This window comes from Nycticebus coucang, chromosome 6, assembly GCF_027406575.1.
Source record: "Nycticebus coucang isolate mNycCou1 chromosome 6, mNycCou1.pri, whole genome shotgun sequence".
NCBI lineage: Eukaryota > Metazoa > Chordata > Mammalia > Primates > Lorisidae > Nycticebus > Nycticebus coucang.
The window spans coordinates 53,727,937-53,752,141 of NC_069785.1; the positions used below are offsets into that span (position 1 = coordinate 53,727,937).

At 40.7% G+C, this 24,205-nt stretch overlaps 1 protein-coding gene across 2 annotated transcripts in view; it reads left to right on the top strand.

Moving 5' to 3' along the window:
* The window catches only part of TMOD2 (tropomodulin 2), a 70,124-nt gene extending 51,277 nt beyond the window's left edge, over window positions 1–18,847 (top strand). For both annotated transcript variants that reach the window (XM_053593129.1, XM_053593128.1), the window contains exons 9-10: window positions 7,469–7,613; window positions 10,340–18,847. In XM_053593129.1, the coding sequence (XP_053449104.1) occupies window positions 7,469–7,613; window positions 10,340–10,374 (180 nt within the window). In that variant the 3' untranslated portion in view covers window positions 10,375–18,847. The remainder of the gene's footprint in view (window positions 1–7,468; window positions 7,614–10,339) is intronic.
* Window positions 18,848–24,205: the final 5,358 nt, after the last annotated feature.

The following is a 24,205-nucleotide window of genomic DNA, read 5'->3' on the forward strand; positions in this document are numbered from 1 at the left end:
TGCTTAAACTTGAGAGTTCAACACCAGCCTGAGCAAGAGCCAGACCCTATCTCTAAAATTAGCCAGGCGTTGTGGTGGGCACCTGTAATCTCAGTTACTTGGGAGGCTGAAGCAAGAGAATTGCTTGAGCCCAAGAGTTAGAGGTTGCTGGGTGGCACCTGTGGCTCAAAGGAGTAGGGCCCCAGCCCCATATGCCAGAGGTGGAGGGTTCAAACCCAGCCCCGGCCAAAAACTGCAAAAAATAAAAAATAAATAAAAAGAAAAATTCTCAAGAGTTAGAGGTTGCTGAGAGCTGTGACATAGTGAGACTGTCTCAAAAAAAAAAAAAGAAGTAACCTCAGTTTCCTCTGTGTAATGAGGGTTTGAAATAAGATAATATCTGAGGCAGTTTCCTCAGGCAGGCCCTGAGGCTGAGACCAACTGGGCATAACAGCAGCAGGCACTGCACCAAAATGAAGGCCTGGGAGAAGGCACTCCATTGCTTCCTTTCCTTCTTTAATTTTTTTGTTGTTTTTTTTTTGTGACAGAGTCTCACTCTTTTGCCCTGGGTAGAGTGCTGTGCTGTCATAGCTCATAGCAACCTCAATCTCTTGGACTCAAGTAATCCTCTTGTCTCAGCCTCCTGAGTAGCTGGACTACAGGCGCCTGCTACAACATCCTATTTTTTCTATCTTTAGTAGAGATGGGGTCTCAGTCTTGCTCAGGCTGGTCTTGAACTCCTGAGCTCAAGCAATTTACCTGCTTTCCAGTGTGCTGAGATTACAGGTGTGAGCCACCGTGCCTGACCTCTTCCCCCTCTTCTTTTATATGACCTTTTCCCTATATAATTCTATTCAGCTTCTTAGAATCTAAACCCTTTATGTAGGTATTAGCATGCTCCTATTCCCCAAACAAAACATAAATAAAGGTAGTATTCTACTATTCATATTTCCTATTTTTCTATAGCAGATGATGTGAATAGTTCATGCAATTACATTATAAAAGGGGAAATGATGCATCTATTTTACTACTTGGCCAAAATGTCATCAAAGATTCAGTACAAAATAGAGAAAACCCCTAAAGAGATTACAGTTGACATCTATATAAATAGAACGTCCAAGTCAAGGAGGAATAAGTTTGGATTTGCCTTTTGTTCAAAAACCAAGTAACTATAGGCTGACAAAAAATTTAAACGACCGAGAAAATAGCTACTTGGAGAGAAGGGACTCAAGAGGCTTAGGAGTATAGGTGTCGGGTAACTTTTGTTCATTAACATTGCGCGTTACCCAAGTCCACAACTCAAAAGCACCACTTTGGCCCACTCTAGGGGCTCAAGTCATAGCTGTGGCAGCCTCAACTCTAACTCAGGTCTCCTTCTTTGGTTCAGTCCCATTGTTCTAAACTGTATGTCATTTGCTAAAGTTGCTCATGAAACTTTGAGGTCAACACCTCTTACTTTTTTTTTTTTATTGTTAAATCATAGCTGTGTACATTAGTGCAATCAAGGGGTACAATGTGCTGGTTTCATATACAATCTGAAATATTCTCATCAAACTGTTCAACGTAGCCTTCATGGAATTTTCTTAATTATTGTATGTAGACATTAGTATTCTGCCTTTAGTAAGTTTCACCTGTGCCCATTCTAAGATGCACCGTAGGTGCGGCCCCACCCATTACCCTCCCTCCACCTTAACCTCCCCCCTCCCTTTTTTTGGTACTTCTTACTTTTTTTAGCTGCCACTCCCTCCAATGGACCCAAATTACTTAGAGCACTGATCTTCACAACGTGAATGCCCATAATTGTTATTGTCTAACTGGAAATATCACATTGTGTTAAATCTTTGGGGAAAGACTTGTTTAACAGGCTACTGGATGACAAGAATGAGAGGATCAAAGAGGTAAGCCTTAAAACTTACCTTCTCCTAACTGGCTTATTGTACCCTCAATGAATCCCCAACAATAAAAAAAAAAAAAAAAAAAAAGAATCATCTTAAAAAAAAAAAAAAAAAAAAACTTACCTTCTCCTTCATCCATTCTGCACTTAAGTTTTCCAAATTTAAAAGGCATGTATTTTTAATATATTGCAAAGTAATCAAAATTGTTTAGTACTGGCACAAAAATAGACAGTAGGCCCTGGGGGCTCAGTGGCTCATACCTGTAATCCCAACATTCTGGATGGCTGAGGCGGGTGGATTGCTTGAGCTCACTAGTTTGAGAACAGCCTGAGCAAGAGTGAGACCCTACCTCTACTAAAAATAGAAAAATTGAGGCAAGAGGATCGCTTGAGCCCAGGAGTTTGAGGTTGCTGTGAGATCTGATGCCTTAGCACTCTACCCAGGGCGACAGCTTGAGACTCTGTCTCAAAAAAATAAATAAATAAAAGACCAGTAGAACAAGAGTAGATTCTAGAAACAAACCTGAGTATACCTAAGAATTTTGCAATTATATGTCAATGCTTTGAGTAGATTCTAGAAACAAACCTGAGTATACCTAAGAATTTTGCAATTATATGTCACTGTTTCAAATCAGGGAAGAATGAAGTAAAAGATAGAATGACAGTTTGCTAGCATCTTGGAACAAAATTAAATTGGGTCTCTGTCTTCATTCTTTTTTTTTTTTTTTTTTTTTTGGAGACAGTCTCATTTTGTTGCCCTTGATAGAGTGCTGTGGTATCATAGCTCACAGCAACCTCAGATCCTTGGACTCAAGTGATCCTTTTGCCTCAGCCTCCCAGGTAGCTGGGACTACAGGTACCTGCCACAACACCTGGTTAGTTGTTTTTTTTTTTTGTAGAGACAGAGTTTCACTTTATAGCCCTCGGTAGAGTGCCATGGCATCACACAGCTCACAGCAACCTCCAACTCCTGGGCTCAAGCTATTCTCCTGCCTCAGCCTCCCGAGTAGCTGGGACTACAGGCGCGCGCCACAACGCCCAGCTATTTTTTTTGTTGTTGCAGTTCAACCGGGGCCAGGTTTGAACCCACCACCCTCGGTATATGGGGCCGGTGCCTTACTGACTGAGCCACAGGCACCGCCCACCTGGTTAGTTTTAAAGAAGGGGGTTTCACTCTGGCTCAGGCTGGTCTCCAACTCTGTAAATTTAAGAGATCCGCCTGCCTCAGCCTCCCAGAGTGCCAGGGATTACAAGTGTGAGCCCTGGCACCCTGCCTTCTATCTTCATTCTTATGCAAAAATTCATTCCAAATGAAATGAAGATTTAAATATTAAAATACATGAAATCATAAAACAACTCAAAAGAGAGGCTGAGCACGGTGACTCATACCTGTAATCCCAGCACTCTGGGAGGCCCAGGCAGGTGGATTGCTCTAGCTCAGGAGTTTGAGACCAGCCTGAGCTGGAGTGAGACTGCTGTATCTAAAAGTAGCTGCATGTTGTGGCAGGCTCCTATAGTCTCAGCTACTTAGGAGGCTGGCAAAAGAATCACTTGAATCTAAGAGTTTGAGGTTGCTGTAAGCTGTTACACAAGTACACTCTACCGAGGGGTGGCAAAGTGAGACTCTTGTCTAAAAAGAAAAAATCAAGAGGAATAGAGAGGCTTCCTAAACAAGACATAAAATCTAGGCCTGGCAGTGGCTCACACCGGTAATCCCAGCGCTTGGGAGGCTGAAGCGGGTGGATCACCTGAGTTTGAGACCAGCCTGAGTTAGAGCAAGACCCCCATCTCTAAAAATAGCCAGATGTTGTGGTGGGTGCCTGTAGTCCCAGTATTCGGGAAGCTGAGGCAAGAGAATCTCTTGAGCCCAAGAGTCTGAGGTTGCTGTGAGCTATGTAGGGCACTCTACCAGGGACGACAAAGTGAGACTCTGTCTTAAAGAAAAAAAAAAGACATAAGGGTCTAGGAAATTAGTAAAATTTGGCTACATGAAAATGGAAATAAGTCCTTCTAGTAATCAAAAAGAAAGTCAAAAGACAAACTAAGTGAAGTATTTTCAGAACATTTGACAAAGGGCAAATCAATTTAAAAAAATAAACTGTAAGCTGGTAGAAAAACGGGCAAATGGCATGAGTTGGTAGTTGCCAAAAAAAAAAAAAATGGAAAAAGAAATATAAATACGTAAGAAAATTAATTGTTCTTATCCTTATTTGAGAAATGCAAATTAAATGAATTAAATGAATACAAGTTTAAATATAAATTTTTACCAAATGGATTGATAAACTTTAAAAAAATCTGTAATAGGTGGTGCCTGTGGCTCAAAGGAGTAGGGTGCCGGCCCCATATGCCAGAGGTGACAGGTTCAAACCCAGCCCCAGCAAAAAACTGCAAAAAAAAAGATCTATAATATTTCATTTGGGCCAGGGGAGGTAGCTGAGGCCTGTAATCCTAGAGCTCTGGGATGCTAAAGAGGGTAGATTGTTTGATCTCAAGAGTTCAAGACCAGCCTGAGCAAGAGTGAGACCCTTCTCTACTCAAAGTGGAAAAATTAGCCACATGTGATGGGCACCTGTAGTCCGCTACTAAGGAGGGAAGCTGAGGCATGAGGACCGCTTGAGTCTAGAAGTTTGAGGTTGCTGTGAGATATGACACCATGGCACTCAACTCCAGGGTGACAGAGTGAGACTCTCAAAAAATATATATATATAAATATAATATTTCATTTGGCTAGGAGAAGGAAAACAGTAACACTCATACAACTGTTAGCAGGAGTAAAAGTTGTCATAACCTTTAACAGTAAGTTGGTAATATGTCACAATCTGGTACATGCTTACCCTTTGACCCAGCTATAATTTGCCCTATAGGCACACTTACAGAAATGCCCAGGATAGACTGTGTGTGCAAGGGAAGTTCACTGCAGCATTGGTTAGAAGAGTGGAAATGGAAAGCAAAGTAATAGTAAGTCACTAGGGCCTGACTAAATATATTACGATCCTTCGCAATGAAGTACCATGCAGCTCTTTATAAGGATGAGGTGAATGGTATATATTTACCAACATGAAAAAATATCCTTAACGGCAAATAAGAACCATGTTTTAAAACAACAGTGAATGGCTAACAAACATATGAAAAAATTCATCATCTCTACATATTAGAGAAATGCAAATCAAAACAACCCTGAGATATCATCTAACCCCAGTGAGAATGGCCCACATCACAAAATCTCAAAACTGCAGATGCTGGCGTGGATGTGGAGAGAAGGGAACACTTTTACACTGCTGGTGGGACTGCAAACTAGTACAACCTTTCTGGAAGGAAGTATGGAGAAACCTCAAAGCACTCAAGCTAGACCTCCCATTTGATCCTGCAATCCCATTACTGGGCATCTACCCAGAAGGAAAGAAATCCTTTTATCATAAGGACACTTGTACTAGACTGTTTATTGCAGCTCAATTTACAATCGCCAAAATGTGGAAACAGCCTAAATGCCCACCAACCCAGGAATGGATTAACAAGCTGTGGTATATGTATACCATGGAATACTATTCAGCTATTAAAAAAAAAATGGACACAAAATCTCAAAACTGCAGATGCTGGCGTGGATGTGGAGAGAAGGGAACACTTTTACACTGCTGGTGGGACTGCAAACTAGTACAACCTTTCTGGAAGGAAGTATGGAGAAACCTCAAAGCACTCAAGCTAGACCTCCCATTTGATCCTGCAATCCCATTACTGGGCATCTACCCAGAAGGAAAGAAATCCTTTTATCATAAGGACACTTGTACTAGACTGTTTATTGCAGCTCAATTTACAATCGCCAAAATGTGGAAACAGCCTAAATGCCCACCAACCCAGGAATGGATTAACAAGCTGTGGTATATGTATACCATGGAATACTATTCAGCCATTAAAAAAAATGGAGACTTTACATCCTTCGTATTAACCTGGATGGACGTGGAAGACATTATTCTTAGTAAAGCATCACAAGAGTGGAGAAGCATGAATCCTATGTACTCAATTTTGATATGAGGACAATTAATGACAATTATGGTTATGGGGGGAGGGAAAGCAGAAAGAGGGACGGAGGGAGGGGGGTGGGGCCTTGGTGTGTGTCACACATGCAACACATGATTGCAAGAGGGACTTTACCTAACAATTGCAATCAGTGTAACCTGGCTTATTGTACCCTCAATGAATCCCCAACAATAAAAAAAAAAAAAAAAAAAAATGGAGACTTTACATCCTTCGTATTAACCTGGATGGAAGTGGAAGACATTATTCTTAGTAAAGCATCACAAGAATGGAGAAGCATGAATCCTATGTACTTAATTTTGATATGAGGACACTTAATGACAATTAAGGTTATGGGCGGGGAGGAAGAGCAGAAAGAGGGACGGAGGGAGGGGGGTGAGGCCTTGGTGTGTGTCACACTTTATGGGGGCAAGACATGATTGCAAGAGGGACTTTGCCTAACAATTGCAATCAGTGTAACCTGGCTTCTTGTACCCTCAATGAATCCCCAACAATAAAAAAAAAAAAAAAAGAAAGCATAGTCGTACCTGTGATTGGATTGATGTATAAAAGCGTAGAAAATGCTTAGAAGGCTACATACTACGTGTCAAACTGGCTTTCTCTATGGGGAATAGGAGTGGTATAGGAAGGTGACTATTCTATTTTATATACTTTTTTATTTCCTTTTTCTTTTTTTTAATAAAGGGAATTTCCTTCTTTTTTTTTTTTTTTTTTTTTTTTTGTGGTTTTTGGCTGGAGCTGGGTTTGAACCCGCCACCTCTGGCATATGAGACCGGCACCCTACCCCTTTGAGCCACAGGCGCCACCCTTTATTTCCCTTTCTAAGCAAGCCTGTACTTTGTACTTTTCAAAAAAGTAATGACTATATTATGAAGAAATATATTATGTTAATTTTAAATTCCTATACTTACATGCCCCTATATTTAAGGAAAAAAACAAATTCCACCTTTTATTTTTTTCATTTTATGTCTCAACTTCAACCAGTCAACACAAATAACTTGAGGATTTCTCACTAACTTAAACACTTGGAGATTTTTCTGTAGCCCAATAACCCCTTCAGCGTTTGGTAATTCATCTGACCATGGGCATGGTTCAGACCACAATAAAGCCTGTTTAGGATTTTCTAGTGAGATTCTGCTGAGACAACAGCCCATAGGTTGGTGATCTTTAATTATCTATGGATCCTAGAATTAATAATTTAGTAATTGGGCTGGCTGCTATAATATAGTTTTACTATTAAAAATACCCTGTCATTTTTTTTTTAAACCACAGATACACGGTGAATTGGAAACACTGAACATTAATTTTGTTTAACTTTATCTCTGACCTCGTCCTTTCCAATGACTTGCTTAGTTTGTTCAGCACAGTAAACCAGCAGATTCAGCTGACTGTTGGATTTTGCTTCTAGACAAGGAACAGGACTCAAATGAGTCTATGGGAGAAAATATGTGAAGTGACACTGACCCTTCTAATTAGGAACTTTGGGATCTTGGCTTTCCTGTGCAAGTAACCATTCCTTTTCCTTTTTGGCCGTCCTGTGTGTGTGTCTGCACCGGCAACCAGAGGCAGCAGTTGGGAACAGCTGTAGAGATGGAAATTGCCCAGATGCTGGAAGAGAATTCAAGAATCCTCAAGTTTGGATATCAGTTTACCAAGCAAGGACCACGGACAAGGGTGGCAGCTGCCATCACAAAGAATAATGACCTGGGTAATGCAGCCATAATCTGTGCTGTTTACAAGGCGAGCTTTCTCGTCTCCATTTCAGATGCAACATCTCACGGATAGGGCTTTTCTATTCCATTGACCTTTGGTGTCACTTAGTCCTTCATGAAAGGCACGTTGTCATGTGCTTACGGTTACTCATGTCCTCACAGTGTTTTAGTTGTACCATAACATTTTCACAGAAAGAACTATTCTTTTTCCAAGATAGCCTTTGACCTTTTTGCTCGATTTCTTTTGTGCATTTGCTTTTCCTTTACTTATTTCTTATATGTAATCACTCTCTGTTATCTGCACCGGAAAATGGTCCTGGAAATTCTGAGTTTACTTATGTTTGACTTCTGACTGCTTTGGTACTTAGATTTAGATATGGGTATGTCTGATACTTGGATACCTTACCTGTGGAATAGACTAGTAGAGCTACATTGTAACAGTTAAACTTAGAAGTGGCTTTTTCATTTAGCCCCTCTCATTTTCCCTTGCTGGGTTTTACAGAGGATCCCTGTCATTTCTTCCATTAGGATGAGGTGAGGCACATCCTAGTCAATCATAGCACAGAAGGATGGAACAGACTGGGAAAGCTTGTTCTGGGGAAACTGCTGACGCCTGGAGCAGCATAGCCAAAGGACATTGAGGAGTTGACAGGCCATCTGGCCAGCAGTTAGCCAAAAGCAGCTTTCAGCTGCAGTTATGAGGTTCAGGGACAGAATGTGAGACCTTGGACAGGGGAACTGAGCAAGGTGTTCCACTAAGTACAGTGCTGGCCAAGAAGATTCATTTAGTGAACAAGGTGGAAGCTAAGGGTTAGAACCAGAGGCAAGTAAGGGTGAATGTCCAGTTCCCTGCTCAGACATGCTTAGCCAAGACCCTGAGGCCCAGCTGAGGTGCACTGTGTGGCATCAAGAAGCTGGTGTGGCATGTGCGTCACTTGCCTGTGGGGTGCACAGGTTGAAGCCAAGAGGCAAACCAGCAAATAGGGCTTCAGGGCAGGGTGGAAGCAGCCGACAGAAGGCGCCTGGGAAAAGCATACTGGGCCCGTGTCTGAACAACATAGAGACCAAAGAAAAACAGGACAAACTAGAGGTTTGAAGGAAATGGAGAGGCAATCCTGAACCCAAGAAGTAACAACTAGGGGCAACAGCTTTTGTCTAATTTCCCGCAGTAGCAGGCTGGGCTTTTTGAAGTGGTGCTTTGGGCCAAGACCACAGCCAGGGCACTTTTTTGCCAAGTCTAGGAAGCTTTAAGTAGCTCTTTCTTGTGACCAAAAGAGCTGAAGTGAAGAGGGTTGCAGAAACTGGGAAACAAAGAGTCTGGGTAATTTCTTTGATCCTAAGTACCAGTTTAAGGGAAACTTAATCTCTGAGTTTGCTTGCTGTTTGAAACACATCATCTGGGCAGCACCGGCCCCATATGCTGGAGGTGGCAGGTTTAAACCCAGCCCCAGCCAAAAACTGCAAAAAAACATTGACACTTCAGAGTTTTTGTTTAGAAGAGGTTTAGAAAGTTTGAGCTTCTGGGCCAGGTGTGGTGGCTCATGCCTATAATCCTAGCACTCTGGGAGGCTGAGCTCAGGAGTTCAAGAGCAGCCTGAGCAAGAATGAGACCCTGTCTCTACTAAAAATAGAAAAATTAGCTGGGTACTGTGGTAGGCAACTGTCACGAGGCAGGAAGATCGCTTGAGTCCGAGAGTTTGAGGTTACTGTGAGCTGTGATGATGCCATTGGCACTAGAGCCTGGGCTACAGAGTGAGACTCGGTCTCAAAAATAATAATAAATAAATTTATAAAGTTTTAAAAATAACAAAAAATTGAAAAAAATAAAAGAAACTTTGAGGTTCTATTTTCTTCCTGGTTTTCAACCCATAATCAGAAACATAGATTGTGATTCAGTTGACCTAAGGAATTAGTTAAAGCCAGCTGGGGACTAAGTTGCACAGAAGCTGTGAAGATGATGAGCTGTGGTTAAATGACCATGAAATATTGAGGAGTGTGTGGGCGGCTCCTGTGGCTCAAAGGGGTAGGGTGCTGGCCCCATATGCCGGAGGTGGTGGGTTCAAGCCCAGCCCTGGCCAAAAAAACTGCAACAACAAAAAAATATATATATATGTATATATTGAGGAGTGTGTTGTTTCATGGTTCTATTTTGGGCTTTGTTTTTAGGAAAGTTCTAACAGGCAAGCACCCAACTATCAGACATATTTTTATTGAAATTGTAAACTCTCTCAGACACTGGATTATATTATCATTTCCATTCATCGTCCTAGTAAATTGAGTATTTAAATTTGAGCTCACTGCTCCACACCCACACAGTGGTTACACTGTGTTTGCTTGCTGTATATGCCGGCACATACACCAAGGCTGGCAGGTGTGAACCCGGCCCAGGGCCAGCTAAACAACAGTGACAACTGCAACAAAAAACAGCTGGGAGTTGTGGTGGGCGCCTGTAGTGCCAGCTACTTGGGAGACTGAGGCTAGAGAATCGCTTGAGCCCAAGAGTTTGGGGGTGCTGTGAGCTGTGACGCCCCAGCACTCTACTGGGTGACAGACATAGTGAGACTCTGTCTCAAAAAAAAAAAAAAAAAAAGAAGGAAATTCGAGCTGACCGTGTCCTCAAGTGTGTGTGATTGCTATTTTTTGTGATTGCTGTCATTTATTTGGAATTTAAGGAATAGTCCTTCAATTTATCTTTTTAAACCTTTCTTTCTTTCTTACCTAGTGCGTAAGAAGAGAGTTGAAGGAGACCGAAGGTAAACTTACCCAAGAAGAGGTGAAGTCTCACCACGTTGCGGCCATTTAAAAACAAGCAAACAAAAACTTCCCTCCTTCCCCATGGGGACCATATTATCAAAGGTTGTTCATTTCCGTTCGTCACACAACTAATAATTTAATTGTTATTCTTTTTTAGCACTACTTATTTATCTTGGATTTTTTAATATATATAATTGTTTTATTTGCACGTGGGCACCTCTGGCAACTTGACCCATGGACTGATGAAGATCTTAGAGCGTGACAACAGTTGGAAATGATTTTAACCACTTTCATATGGGGCTTTCTTACATAAACATTTTTTTAATTACTGAAAGGTATTTAGTATATAATATGTATTTGTAACTGTGATTATGATAGAGGCCTATCTCTGTTTACATGCGTAGCTTTGAGTTAGGCTAAATATATCAGAAGTGTTCTGCTGACCACTTTAAATTGCCAATCTTCACTGGATGAGAAAATGTGACCAACTTAGCACAAATTCTCTCTTAAGTCCAGGAAAAAATATCACTAAATGCACCTACTCCCCTAATTAAAGATCAGTGGTACAATCTTTATAAAGCAAGACAACATTCTGACACTTTAACACAGCATTAGCAAATAAACATAAAATATTTATTAACCCACAAAGGTAGCTTCAATCCAGACTTGCAGGTAACAAAATGAATTAGCACACCTACCTTTATTGACTATTCAACATAGATTGAATCCATCCAACACAATTCTAATGAATAAGTACTTACAAAGCAATTTTAAAGTTTTTCAGATGTGATAGGATTATTTTTAAGTTTTTAATAAGAGTACATTCCTCATAAAACAATAAGAATTGCACGTCAGCAAGGTTATCTGATACAAATTATTGCGTTAGTTTGGCAAATTTTAGAAGCATTCATTGCTTTTATTCAAGATCACAGGATAAAATATGAGCATTCGGTTGAATTATACAGATTTTTGTCTGTATGGCATGATCCATCCAGATATTTGCAAACATCCAGAAAAAATTTGAATTATTACTTATCCAGATGTGTTTCATCTCCAAGATAAAGCCTGTGAAGGTGCAGCGAGATGATTGCCTTGTAGTGTGCACTGATCTTTTAGTATAGCACTGTAACGCATCATTGCTAAACTAAGGAGATGGTTAACTATAGCCTTTGGCGCCTGGTGGAACTCTGACTCTGCCTAAGGAACCTCTCTCCCTCTTCCTTCCTTCTCTCCTCCCTTCCTTCCAGTATGTTCTTTTTCGTCTTCTTTATTCTGTATCTGAGCCCTATAATGATGGCATCCCTCGTGTTGGTGACTTCCTGGAGCTAAAGAGATTGCTGACCCAGGCAGAGGGTGGGCCTGATCCAGAATTTTACTTACTGAGTATTCCCGAGTTGCTTGGTTGCAATAAAACAAATTAATGAGAAAATAATTAATACATTATTCCATCTTGCTTGTAAAGCACATGGAATCTGTTTAGGATAGCCCTTATCAAATTATGCCCTATCACAATGGATAATAAAGGATTAATTTTGCCCATGATCATGAAGTAGTTACCACTTAAATACTTTGGGCAGATATGAAGAGGAAGCCCTAGGCTAATTTCATGATTGCCAGGCTCCCCAAAATGTATGCCAGACATAAACCTGTATTATAAGTGTCTCTAAAGTCCTTTGAAACATCTCATTTTCTTGGGAATTTTTTTATACTTTTGAGGACATAATAAGCAGAACCTTCTGACACTGCTGGAACTCTAAGTTTACCACTACATCTCCCTATCTATCTAAAAAGCGTAGTAAATATTATTTGCTACTTTTCCATCTGATTTTTCCTTTCCTCTCACCCATTTATGTATGGGGTGTTGGATCTGACTTGTATAGGCTTGCCAATTATTAGATTTTCAAGAATGTTTGCAAACTGTTTGCTCAACACAACCATTATTAAAAATTAAAATGAAACTGGGAGTGGTGATGTGCACCTGTCATTCCAGTTATTTAGGAGGCTGAGGCAGTAGAATCACTTGAGCCCAGGAGCTAAAGACACACCTGGGCAAGGCAGGGAGACACTATGTCTTTAAAAAATGTTTTAGATGGTATGTACTTATAATTAAATGAATAATATTAAGGACAAAAGTAATAAATGCTGTATTAAAAAATACTATATAGTACATTTTACTATCTCTTTTCCTTTTTTTTTTTTTTTTGAGACAAAGTCTCACTCTATTGCCTGGGCTAGAGTGCCTCAGCCTCCTGAGTAACTGGGACTATAGGCACCCACCACATCTGACTAATTTTTCTATTTTTAGTAGAGACAGGGTATCACTTTTGCTCAGGCTGGTCTTGAACTCCTGAGCTCAAGTGATCCTCTCACTTTGGCCTCGTAGAGGGCTGGGATTATAGGTATGAGCCACCATGCCCAGCCAGTATTTTACCATCTTTAATGCTCTTGAGATTATTTGCATCCCTTGTGTCTGTATGGTGGAAACAGTATCTAATAGTATGCTATGTCGCATCTCTTTCCAGCTCCAGGTTCACTAATTTCTTGTTAGTAGCTTGAAATTGGCCATAGTGGGAGTACTTACACCACAGATATAAGCAATGTTTTAGAAATTGAGGCTTTTTTCTCTCCCTCTAGATTGCTGGCTGATGAACATTCATCAGCACACCACTGAGTGAAACTATATTAACAAAATCCCTTTTTGATACACATATGTTTTGGTTACCATGCTGCCAAAGGAAAGAACGTTTTTCTCCCCTTTGGATTTGTTACAAACTTATTTAAATGCTGAGTCCTTGACCTGCCTCTATGTAACGCTTTTTTCTTGCCTCGACACCTAAGAACTCTTACAGAGTGTTCCCTGTGTCTCCAGAGTTCTATAGACTGGGGGTTAAAGCAGTCCACTGTGGCAGAAAGCAAGAAGAAAAATCAGAATTCAATAATAGCTGTTTCTTCTGTATAAGCAGCTGTTAACAGTATTAAAGAAAGATAATGGAGGGCAGCGCCTGTGGCTCAGAGGAGTAGGCCGCTGGCCCCATATCCCAGAGGTGGCAGGTTCAAACCCAGCCCTGGCCAAAACTGCAAAAAAAAGAAAAAAGAAAAAGAGGGACTTTACCTAACAATTGCAATCAGTGTAACCTGGCTTATTGTACCCTCAATGAACCCCCAACAATAAAAAAAAAAAAAGAATTTCAGCCTCCAGGAGAACTATTTACTAGGACTTCTCTAAGAACAGTATTTTCCTTCTAATGAGGAACAAGAGATGTTCAAGATGTGAACACTCAAGTTTTACTAAATAAAACAGTTCTGAAGCAAAAGAACTTTTTAGAGAAAAAGAAAAAGAAAGATAATGGGACATTATTGAAAAGATAACCCTGTTTTTAGCTTGTAAAATAGTTGAATCACGTGTGATAGTCTATGAAATCAAATGTTTATTACTAATCAATTTTTATTATGTGTGTTTTTGAGGTAGTTTGAAAGATGACATTTCTGTGAGTATTCACATAAGATGGGTATTGGAAGGTAAACATACACTTTGGGGGGCCTAGCAATTATTGAATTAGTCCCGGGCTTCATCTGCCCAAAGTGTTTAAGTGGCAGCTCCTCCATCATCATGAGCACAACTAACCCCTTAATTATCTTTTTTCTTTTTTTTTTTTTTGCAGTTATTGGCCGGGGCTGGGTTTGAACCCGCCACCTCTGGCATATGGGGCCGGCGTCCTACTCCTTTGAGCCACAGGCGCCACCCTAACCCTTAATTATCCATTGTGATGGGCATAATGTATATAAAATATTTTTATATGTATGTAATTTGCCAGATACATTTGGATGTTTGACAATATCTGGACAATTGATTGAAGGGAGAAGGTCCCTGAAGGTCCCTTCAGGACCACTTTCTCACTCTCCTTCCCCTTTTAGAGTTGTTCAGGTCCACATGAACTGTACAGTCACTCACCTGGACTTGCAAACTCATATCACCAACACCTCTCACAGCATATGTGGAAGAGGACTTTTAGGAGGTGAATTTTAGAAGTCTAGAAATCATATGATTAGTCCAACACTCCATCTCTCTCTCATCCGCCTAAAGTATGTGTAACAGAAGCTCTTTCATCCTCATCAGTGTGATTAAATCCTTACTTTCACCTTTGAAAGGTATAATGTAAATAAGAGTGTGTGTGTGTGTGTTGTCAGATAGCGAACTAGGTATCTGGCTACATCTGGACAACTGATTGAAGGGAGATGCTCTCTCCCCAGCCCCACTTCCCTTGCCCTTTTTAGAGTTGCTGCAAGCCCAGGTTAAATATGAAATTACTCCCTGGAGTTTGCAGATTATGTGACCAACCACTACATTTCATAGCTGTGTGGAGGATGATTCTGAGGAAATTTATATTAGAAGCCTAGAGATCATTTAATTGTTTCTGCACCAAGTCTGTACATCTGCCTAAAGTGTATAACATTTTATCCTCAACATGATTAAGGCCCTTCCTTCCATCTTGGTAGGACACATTGTATGTGAATATTTTGTGCGTAAAGATCACTAAATACTGTAGTGGAGTCTTTGTGAACATCTGGACGATTGACTGAAGGAGGCATCCGCCTGCCTTGCCCTCGTCTGAGTTCCTGTGGGCCCTAGTTAGACAGGGAATCGCTAACCTGGAGGTGCACACAGCTCACCTTACAATAAAAGCCCATCTCCATTTAAACACTCAGATATTATCCCAGTGCCTGTACTCCTGTAACCATTTTCCCTAAGGGAAGGCTGGCACACCATCCCAAAAGAACAGCTGCTTCTCTTCCCATGGCAACATGACCCCCTGACAGGGCACCAGCTGTAGAAAAACCAGTGTCCTCTGAATAACTGCCAAGGGAACATTTCAGATACTCAAACTGCAAATGCTTAAAACCAGTGTTAAGCCTCAGCATGCTTTAAATCTAAGATAGCCCTTTGGAATTTACAAAGGCATTTGTAGATATTTCCTTTTTCATGGACAGGATGTACGTTTGCCCTCTCCTTGGCCACAGTGAAAGAAGTTTAAGAATCCAGATGAATATCATTGTGTATGTGTTCCTGGGTTTGGAGAGGAGATTTGAGTGCCTTTTTGCAAAGAAAATCCGATCTTTAGTTCAGATATGTATAGTATCAGCAAAAATGGGCAGGAAGTGGGAAGTTGAGAACCCTGGGTTCTGTGGTATGTTACCTATACTAGATAGGACTGTTTCTGGACTCAGGTTTTAAGTCATGATCCCAAAGCTTCCTTCCCCTCTTCCGCTAACCGTGCCATAATAGCTGTTTTCATTTTAATGAGCAGAGAGCTAAGAGGAAATGTCCTAGCTCTGCCTTCCACTAGCAATTTCCCTTTACCTTCCTTTATTGCTCCTCATTTCCAATATCCCTTCTACTCCCTCCATCCCCAAAGATAAAGAATTGAGACACCCCCCCCACACACACAAAGGGAAGGTGAGGGAGTGCTCAGAAGCATGGAGCTGAGCCTCCTGCATGAAAATCACACAACTGGGCCTCCTGAAACACTGACCAGAGAAAAGTGCCTGGAAACTCAAGGATGTATATTCACTGCTTTCTTGCTCTCCGATTCTAGATCAGATTGAGTTTTACTTTGTGATTCAGGAGTTTAGTAAAGTGGAGGGCCTGACTGAGGTGGGGAAGGAGGATGGAAATTAAAGGCTTAAATTTGTTTAGTAGCAGAACTGAGCTCTGGTCAGCTTACCTCCTTCCCATCCCCCGGTAACAGCAATGATTGAATAATCACTAGATGGAGAAGGAGTTGCAAGTTTGTAACCTGAATCTGGATACTGTTCACGAATAGAATAGCACGTGTACCAGAGATTATGAGAGTTGGGATACGTTGTTGACTTGGGGGAGGATAAAGGACAAGTTGAAGACATAGAGATAGAAAAGAGTAAGTAACTAACTAGACTTTTCTCTGGTATCTTCCATGGTAGTTATTCCGAGCACATTGGCTCAGCCAGCAGGTATGGTGAAATGGCACCATACCTACAGATTTGGAGATTGAATCCTAATCCCATTACCAACACTTAGCAGGTGTATGATCACGGGCAATTCATTCTATTGCCTACCAATTATAGACTATATAGGAGAAGAGCACTGGATTTGGAGTCAAGAAACTTGGACACTTGGCTCCATACTTTCTTAGCAGGGTAACTTTGGGTGAGCCATTGGGCTCTTAAGCCTAAGGTTCTGCAGCTATCAAAGGGGAATACCTTCACTAACTACCTCACAGAGTTGTGGTGAGAATATAATCAAATAATTGAATGAAAATACTATCTAAACTGGAGAGTGCTATCAGAAGTGGGAGATCATTTTTATTAACAATTGGCTGTTCTCACTGCCTCTTGAATCTGTTTTATGCTGACCAACAATTACATCTTCTACATCTTCTGGCGTATGGAGAATTGAGACATGGATATGACGTAGAGGACTAGAATTTTTCACTATCCACACAGAGGTGAAAGAGGTGGTTGATGAGGGCAGTGGGTGTTATTATAAAGATACCAGTGATGTATATGGTGGGGTATTTTCTTGGGTCACTGTGTTGGTGCCTTGGGAAATGGTTAGAACCTTGCAGAAGACCTAAGACTGGACACATGGAGGAAACAAACAGTAACTAAGAACTGAGGGAGAGTGACACACCACTGCCTTCCTGTCACTGCTGGGAGTGGGGGAGGCTAAGACTTCAGGCATAATTGAAGGCCTAGGAAAGAAAATTGTCCTATGGTTCAAAGAATTTTCATGCCTAGCAGCTGTGTAACAGGCACTAACTCTGATGGTGAAGTGGAGAAAGTACCACCTGTTGTGAGATCCGTTCTCCAGGGCAGCAGCTGCCTTGTTATCACCAGCAAACTCAGCCCTGGTCGGTATTATCTCTGCTGTGAGAGGTACTGAAGCATGGCCCACAGGACTTCCATAAGCACTAGGTTTCATAAATCTTTGTATTTTCAGTACCACCTAGTAAGGTGCTTTGTACATAGTAGGTGCTTAATAATTGTTATCCTCCAGCTCCATAAGAGTTGACTTTGCCACCATGTAATATTTTGGGGAAACAATACTCATTTGGATGCCAGCTACCTGTGACTCTGGGCAACACTCCTAATCTATCTTGTCCTCGTTTCGTGAAGTGGTGGCTTAGATGCTCCCTGACGTCCCTTCCTGCTCCCAAACTTTATGACCCTGTGATTCTAAGTCATTTTCATTGCCTCCGAACATGACGAGTGACACCTCCCCTGGAGCTTCCTTTCTCTCCAGAAGGCTCTGTTTAGAGAAAGAGATCTGAATATTCTACAGACGGTTACTTGTTCTTCTTCAGCAGTTTGTACTGTCTTCAGAATAGTTGTCGATGAGTAGCCTTTTCTGAGAGGCTATTTCAAAATACACAATTATTTTTCTCCTCAGAAGCAGTAGGGAAAAAGAAGAGGGAATACTGAGCACAGCAGGTAGCGTCCTTTTCATAGGCTTTTCTTTAAGATTTCCGTCTGCTTGTTTCTGAGCACGTGTTGACTGGGTCACAGAAGCCAATCAGAAGTGCGCTGTGCAGATGAGAGATGCTGGCCCAGGACTGGAAACTTGCCGGTGGAGGAGCTAAATGTGGGCAGACAGGAATTGACCATATGGTGAAATGAGGTGGACAGAAAGAAAACTAACTTTTATTTTAGTACCAAATGTTGCCAGTGACAATCTTTTAGTTCAGAAAGAAGTTATCCTGACCTAAAATTCTTATCTTTGCCACTTTGGTTTTTAAAAAATAAAACCTTATACACATGAAATAATTATGTTTTAATTACCTTAATCTGGGTTTAGACCAGGGCTAAGTTTGCTTTATCTTAATTCTGTTTCATCTGTTGAAGGAAAATGAATAAGCAGCATTGTTCATTGCATTTAAAAATGTAAAATACTTGCATGCCACTAATCTGTAACGTTTTACCAATTCAGATGCCTGTAATGTGTGATCTTATGTGTACCTGTATTGTTTTGAACACAACAAAGGAAATAATACTTTTGTAAACTGTTTTAGGTTTTATTGGTAACATTTACTTGGCTAAATGCACATAGTTATAGAGAAATCCACATAGTTTCATTTTTCATTTGAAACTTTTTAATCAAAGGTAGACTATTATTGATTAGGGGATTAAAGACTAATTCGCCTTTTAAATGTGAAGTTGAGCCTTGTGTAGAAAGTAAGATGTGTGGTAAAAACAAAATGTATGAAATACTTTTACCCTCATAATTATCAAAGCCCCCAGTTGGCCCAAATAGGTGCAATTTTTGAACCTTTGGAATCAGCCAGCCAGACCTAATGCTAAGGTAAATGTCAACTGTTTTAATTCATTCAGATCTTTCTGCTTTCAAAGATATAATGTATCTATTTGTGTCTGGAATGATATTTCCAAATGAAATGTAAAGAATATGGGAATTAATAAACTTTCCTTTCAAAATAAAAGCAAAGACTTTTTTTTTGTTTGTTTTGTTTTGTTTTTTTGTAGAGACAGAGTCTCACTTTGTGGCCCTTGGTAGAGTGCCATGGCATCACACAGCTCACAGCAACCTCCAACTCCTGGGCTTAAGCAATTCTCTTGCCTCAGCCTCCCAAGCAGCTGCAACTACAGGTGCCCGCCACAATGCCCGGCTATTTTTTTTTTTTTTGGTTGCAGTTCAGCCAAGGCGGGTTTGAACCCGCCACCCTCGGTATATGGGGCCGGCGCCCTACCGACTGAGCCACAGGCGCCGCCCTCAAAATAAAAGCAAAGACTGTTTTTAATCTGGCAAAATTGTAGAAAGTGTCTCTTTAAAATAAATGCTTGGCTAGCAAGAATAGAACAAGGGATCCCATCGCAGGCTGGGCAAGGGATTTGAAGAGAAACTTCTCTGAAGAAGACAGGCGCGCAGCCTTCAGACATATGAAAAAATGCTCATCACCTTTAATCATCAGAGAAATGCAAATCAAAACTACTTTGAGATACCATCTAACTCCAGTGAGACTAGCCTATATCACAAAATCCCAAGACCAGAGATGTTGGTGCAGATGTGCAGAAAAGGGAACACTTTTGCACTGCTGGTGGGAATGCAAATTAATACATTCCTTTTGGAAAGAGATATGGAGAACACTTAGAGATCTAAAAATAGATCTGCCATTCAATCCTGTAATCCCTCTAATACCCAGAAGACCAAAAATCACATCATAACAAAAATATTTGTACCAGAATGTTTATTGCAGCCCAATTCATAATTGCTAAGTCATGGAAGAAGCCCAAGTGCCCATCGATCCACAAATGGATTAATGAATTGTGGTATATGTACACCATGGAATATTATGCAGCCTTAAAGAAAGATGGAGACTTTACCTCTTTCATGTTTACATGGATGGAGCTGGAACATATAAAGTATCTCAAGAATGGAAGAAAAAGTACCCAATGTACTCAGCCCTACTATGAAACTAATTTAGGGTTTTCACATGAAAGCTATAACCCAGTTACAACCTAAGAATAGGGGGAAGGGGGAAAGGGAGGGGAGGGAGGGGGGGAGGTGGGTAGAGGGAAGAGGATTGGTGGGATTACACCAGCGGTGCATCTTACAAGGGTATATGTGAAACTTGGTAAACAGTTTGTGAAGCTAGTGAATGATGCCCCATGAATATATCAATGTACACAGCTATGATTTAATAAATAAATAAATAAAATAAATGCTTGGCATTAGGCCCTTATTAGATGAGCACATTTGCAGATGGAACTATAAAGTGCCCTTATTACAAAGAAGATGAAAAGAAGTAGACAGCCACAGTTAGCCACAACAGGGAAAAATGAGAACTTGTTACCAAAGAAAAATGCATACATTTGGCTAAATAGTTAAAATTTGTTAGAATAAATGGAAGCAGGAATATAGGTAACCCAACTGAGTTCACCATTTTACCTTGAATTTTTTTACATTACCTTTAGATTTACATTGTTAAATACATCTTTTTGTAGCTATTCTAGGAATATGTAATACTAAACACTGAAAGTGATAAAGTTACATTGTAAAGGTTTGACCTTGAAAAATAGGAAAAACTATCTTCTGAACTTCCTGCTGAACTCTGTCCCAACTCCCATCCTTAGATGTCCTAGTTGAGGCAGATGTTGAGGTCCAATTAAGAACCATAAAGGGCCTATGTCTAATTTCTATATTTGCTGCTTCACACCTTCTCTTGGACAAGGAAGTATGATAATTATTTTGATTACAGTATTCTCCCTGTCAGTCTATTGGGTTGTAATGAATAGAGGTTACAAGTGTGCAGCCTCAGGTCAAACTTGCCTGGTTCAAATCTCACTTCTATTGTATAAATTTATGCAAATTCCCAAGCCCTAATTTCTTCATCTGTAAAACAAGTAATAGTACTACCTCACAGTAGTACTATTAAGAAGCCTAATGTGTAAAACTATTTAGAACAGTTAGACAGAAGGCACTTAGGTATGACTGTCCTAAATTCTAACCTAAATAAATATCCAAGGATATTAATGCCAGCAAAGTTCTCCATTTTATGCTGACAATGTCAAGAATTTAATGGGTCCCAGCAGGTGGCTCACACCTGTAATCCTAGCGCCCTGGGAGGCCAAGGTGGATGGACTGTTCGACCTCAGGAGCTTGAGACCAGCCTGAGCAAGAGTGAGACCCCCATCTCTATGAAAAATAGAAAAACTAGCGGGGTGGGGTGTTGTGGTCGGCACCTGTGTACCAGTTAGAATGATGAGGCATGAAGATCTCTTGAGCCCAAGAGTTTGAGGTTTCTGCGAGTTATGACACCATAGTGCTATACCCATGGTGACAGAGTGAGACTCTGTCTCAAAAAATAAAAAATACAATAAAATTAAGGATTTAAATGAGGGGCGGCACCTGTGGCTCAGTCAGTAAGGCGCCGGCCCCATATACCGAGGGTGGCAGGTTCAAACCCAGCCCTGGCCAAACTGCAACAAAAAAATAGCCGGGCGTTGTGGCAGGCGCCTGTAGTCCCAGCTGCTTGGGAGGTTGAGGCAAGAGAATTGCTTAAGCCCAGGAGTTGGAGGTTGCTGTGAGCTGTGTGATGCCACGGCACTCTATCCAGGGCCATAAAGTGAAACTCTGTCTCTACCAAAAAAAAAACAAGAATTTAAATGGGATTGAATGAATCTATTTAATTTTCACTGTCCATTCTGTTCTGACACAGACAGGTCCTCTCCCCTCACTCCAAGACTTGAATGCAAACAAGATAAAGCTGACTCAGAAGTTATGCCTGGCCGACCTTCTCATTTAGCTCAGATCCTTATGATTTCCCTAATGTTTCCACTTGTTTTGTTTGTTCTGCCTACTGAGGTCCTCTCTTTTGGACTTGGCAGTTTGGCTTCTGGAGCAACTCCTTGACTTTTAGGTCTGTTTTATGTTAGACTTGACCCTTTAATGGACAGATTTCTCTAGGCTTGATAATTCAGCCTTTTTCTATGGCTGTAAAAAGTGGTACCCTACATCCCTTCTGCCCTGGCTACCAACACACTGCCCACTCCACCAATCAGGGAACATGTTCAGATGCCCACAGCCCCTGGGAAGTGTCCCACACATCCCAGGAGCTCAGTAGGAACTAGATGTCTGTGCGCTTGCATAAGGTTGGGCTATGCTTCAGGTGCAGCCAACCTGAGTCGGGCAGATGGTGTAGGAAAATCAGGCAGGTGTATGATTCAAAAGGTGTAGTAGTGGGGAGGGGATTCTGCAAATTGTAGATCACTGGACTTCCTGATCCTGAGCAAAATATTAGAAAAGTATATTGGTCACTTCAGTAGTTTGTAAGGAACATGAAGCAGCAATCTTTAAAAACCAGCACAAAATCACTCAGAAAAAAGGATAGGAAATCTTTTTTTCTTTTCTTTTTTTTGAGACAGAGTCTCACTTTGTCGCCCTCAGTAGAGTGCCATGGTGTCATAGCTCACAGCAACCTCATTGAGGAAATCTTAAGAGTAAGGTCAAAAGTCAAGGCAGGTGGATTGCCTGAGCTCACAGGTTCAAGACCAGCCTGAGCCAGATCAAGACTTCACCTCTAAAACTAGCTGGGCATTGTGGCTGGCCCCTGTAATCCTAGTTACTTGGGAGTCTGAGGCAAGAAAATCGCTTGAGCCCATGGGTCTGAGGTTGCTGTGAGCTATGTGCCATGGCACTCTACCGGGAGTGACAAAGTGAAATTGTCTAAAAAAGAAAAGTCAAAAGAACACACTTTATTTGGAGTTCCACAGGATATTTTAACAAAGTCTCATGACATTCTTGTAAAATATGGACTGCATAACAGTGCAGCTAACTAGTCAAACAGAGTCTTTTTTTACCCTTGATTATAATGACTGTAATAATTTCAACCAGATGTGCTTAACAACCACAGAGATCTTTCCTTGACATGTCTTGATTAGCAGTTTATCAGTTATTTGAAAGTAATACTAACAGAATAGTGATAAAGTCATCACTTGTTTTTTTTTGTTTGTTTGTTTGTTTGTTTGTGGTTTTTGGCCAGGGCTGGGTTTGAACCCGCCACCTCCAGCATATGGGGCCAGTGCCCTACTCCATTGAGCCACAGGCACCGCCCCAAGTCATCACTTGTTAATCACTGGGTGGGGACAAGCAATTCTAAGGTTCAAAAATATCAAGCCAGTGTGTGATCAGATACAATTTAACAGAAGCAATAGTACTGTTTTCTACTTTTACTCCAAACAACCAGCTAAAAAAAAAAGATGGGATAGGAAAGTATAACCTTACATCTGTGTAGATAGAGATTTTGGTGTTATAGTTGTTGAAAAGCTTAATGTAAATGAGAAATGCAATGCATCTGCCTAAAAGCTAGCTCTATCTTAAGTGACATTAGACAAAATGTCTTGGTATTTGGCAAAAGATCTATTATTTGGCCTTGGCTTCAAGTCTCAGCTTTCAGAAAGCTTCAGTATTACTTCCATCATCTTTGAACCTCAGCAAGGTTGGTGTTTATATGTTCATAAAAGTTATTCATTTATCAGTTTACAGTGTCACTGACATGGACAACGTATGTCACTTAGATTTATTATTATTATAGAACATTCATTTTCAGATACCAGCAAGTTAACCTGAGTGAAGACTATCTGACTTATTTGTTTGTTGAAATTCTTTCAAAGTATAAATGTATAGTAATTATTGGATGAGTAAAATGCTGCAAAAATTGTTGATTATGAAAGATTTTACTTTATGGTCAAAATCAATTAAGATAATTATTAAGGGAGCAATGAGGAGAGGTTGATTAATGGGTTTAAAAATAGTTAGAAGGAATAAGTTCTAGTGTTCCATAGCACAGTAGGGTGACTGTAGTTATCCAGAATTTATTGTATATTTCTTTTTTTTTTTGTGAGATAGTCTTATGTTGTCATCCTCAGTAGAGTGCCATGGTGCTATAGCTCACAGCAACCTTAAACTTGAGCTCAAGCGATTCTCTTGCCTCAGCCTCCCAAGTAGCTGGGATTACAGGTGTTGGCCAAAACGCTCAGCTATTTTTAGACGTAGGGTCTTGATCTAGCTCAGGCTGGTCTCGAACCTGTGAGCTCAGGCGATCCATCCGCCTCGGCCTTCCAGAGAGCGAGGATTACAGGCATGAGCCACCATGCCTGGCCTAATTTTTTGTATATTTCAAAATAGCTAGAAGAGAAGATGTAGAATGTGATCAACCCAAAGCAATGAGAAATGTTTGAGGTGATGGAGATGATCCCAATTACCCTGATGTGATCCTTGACTCATTATATGCGTGTATCACAATATCACACATATCTTATACATATGTATAATTATTACGTATCA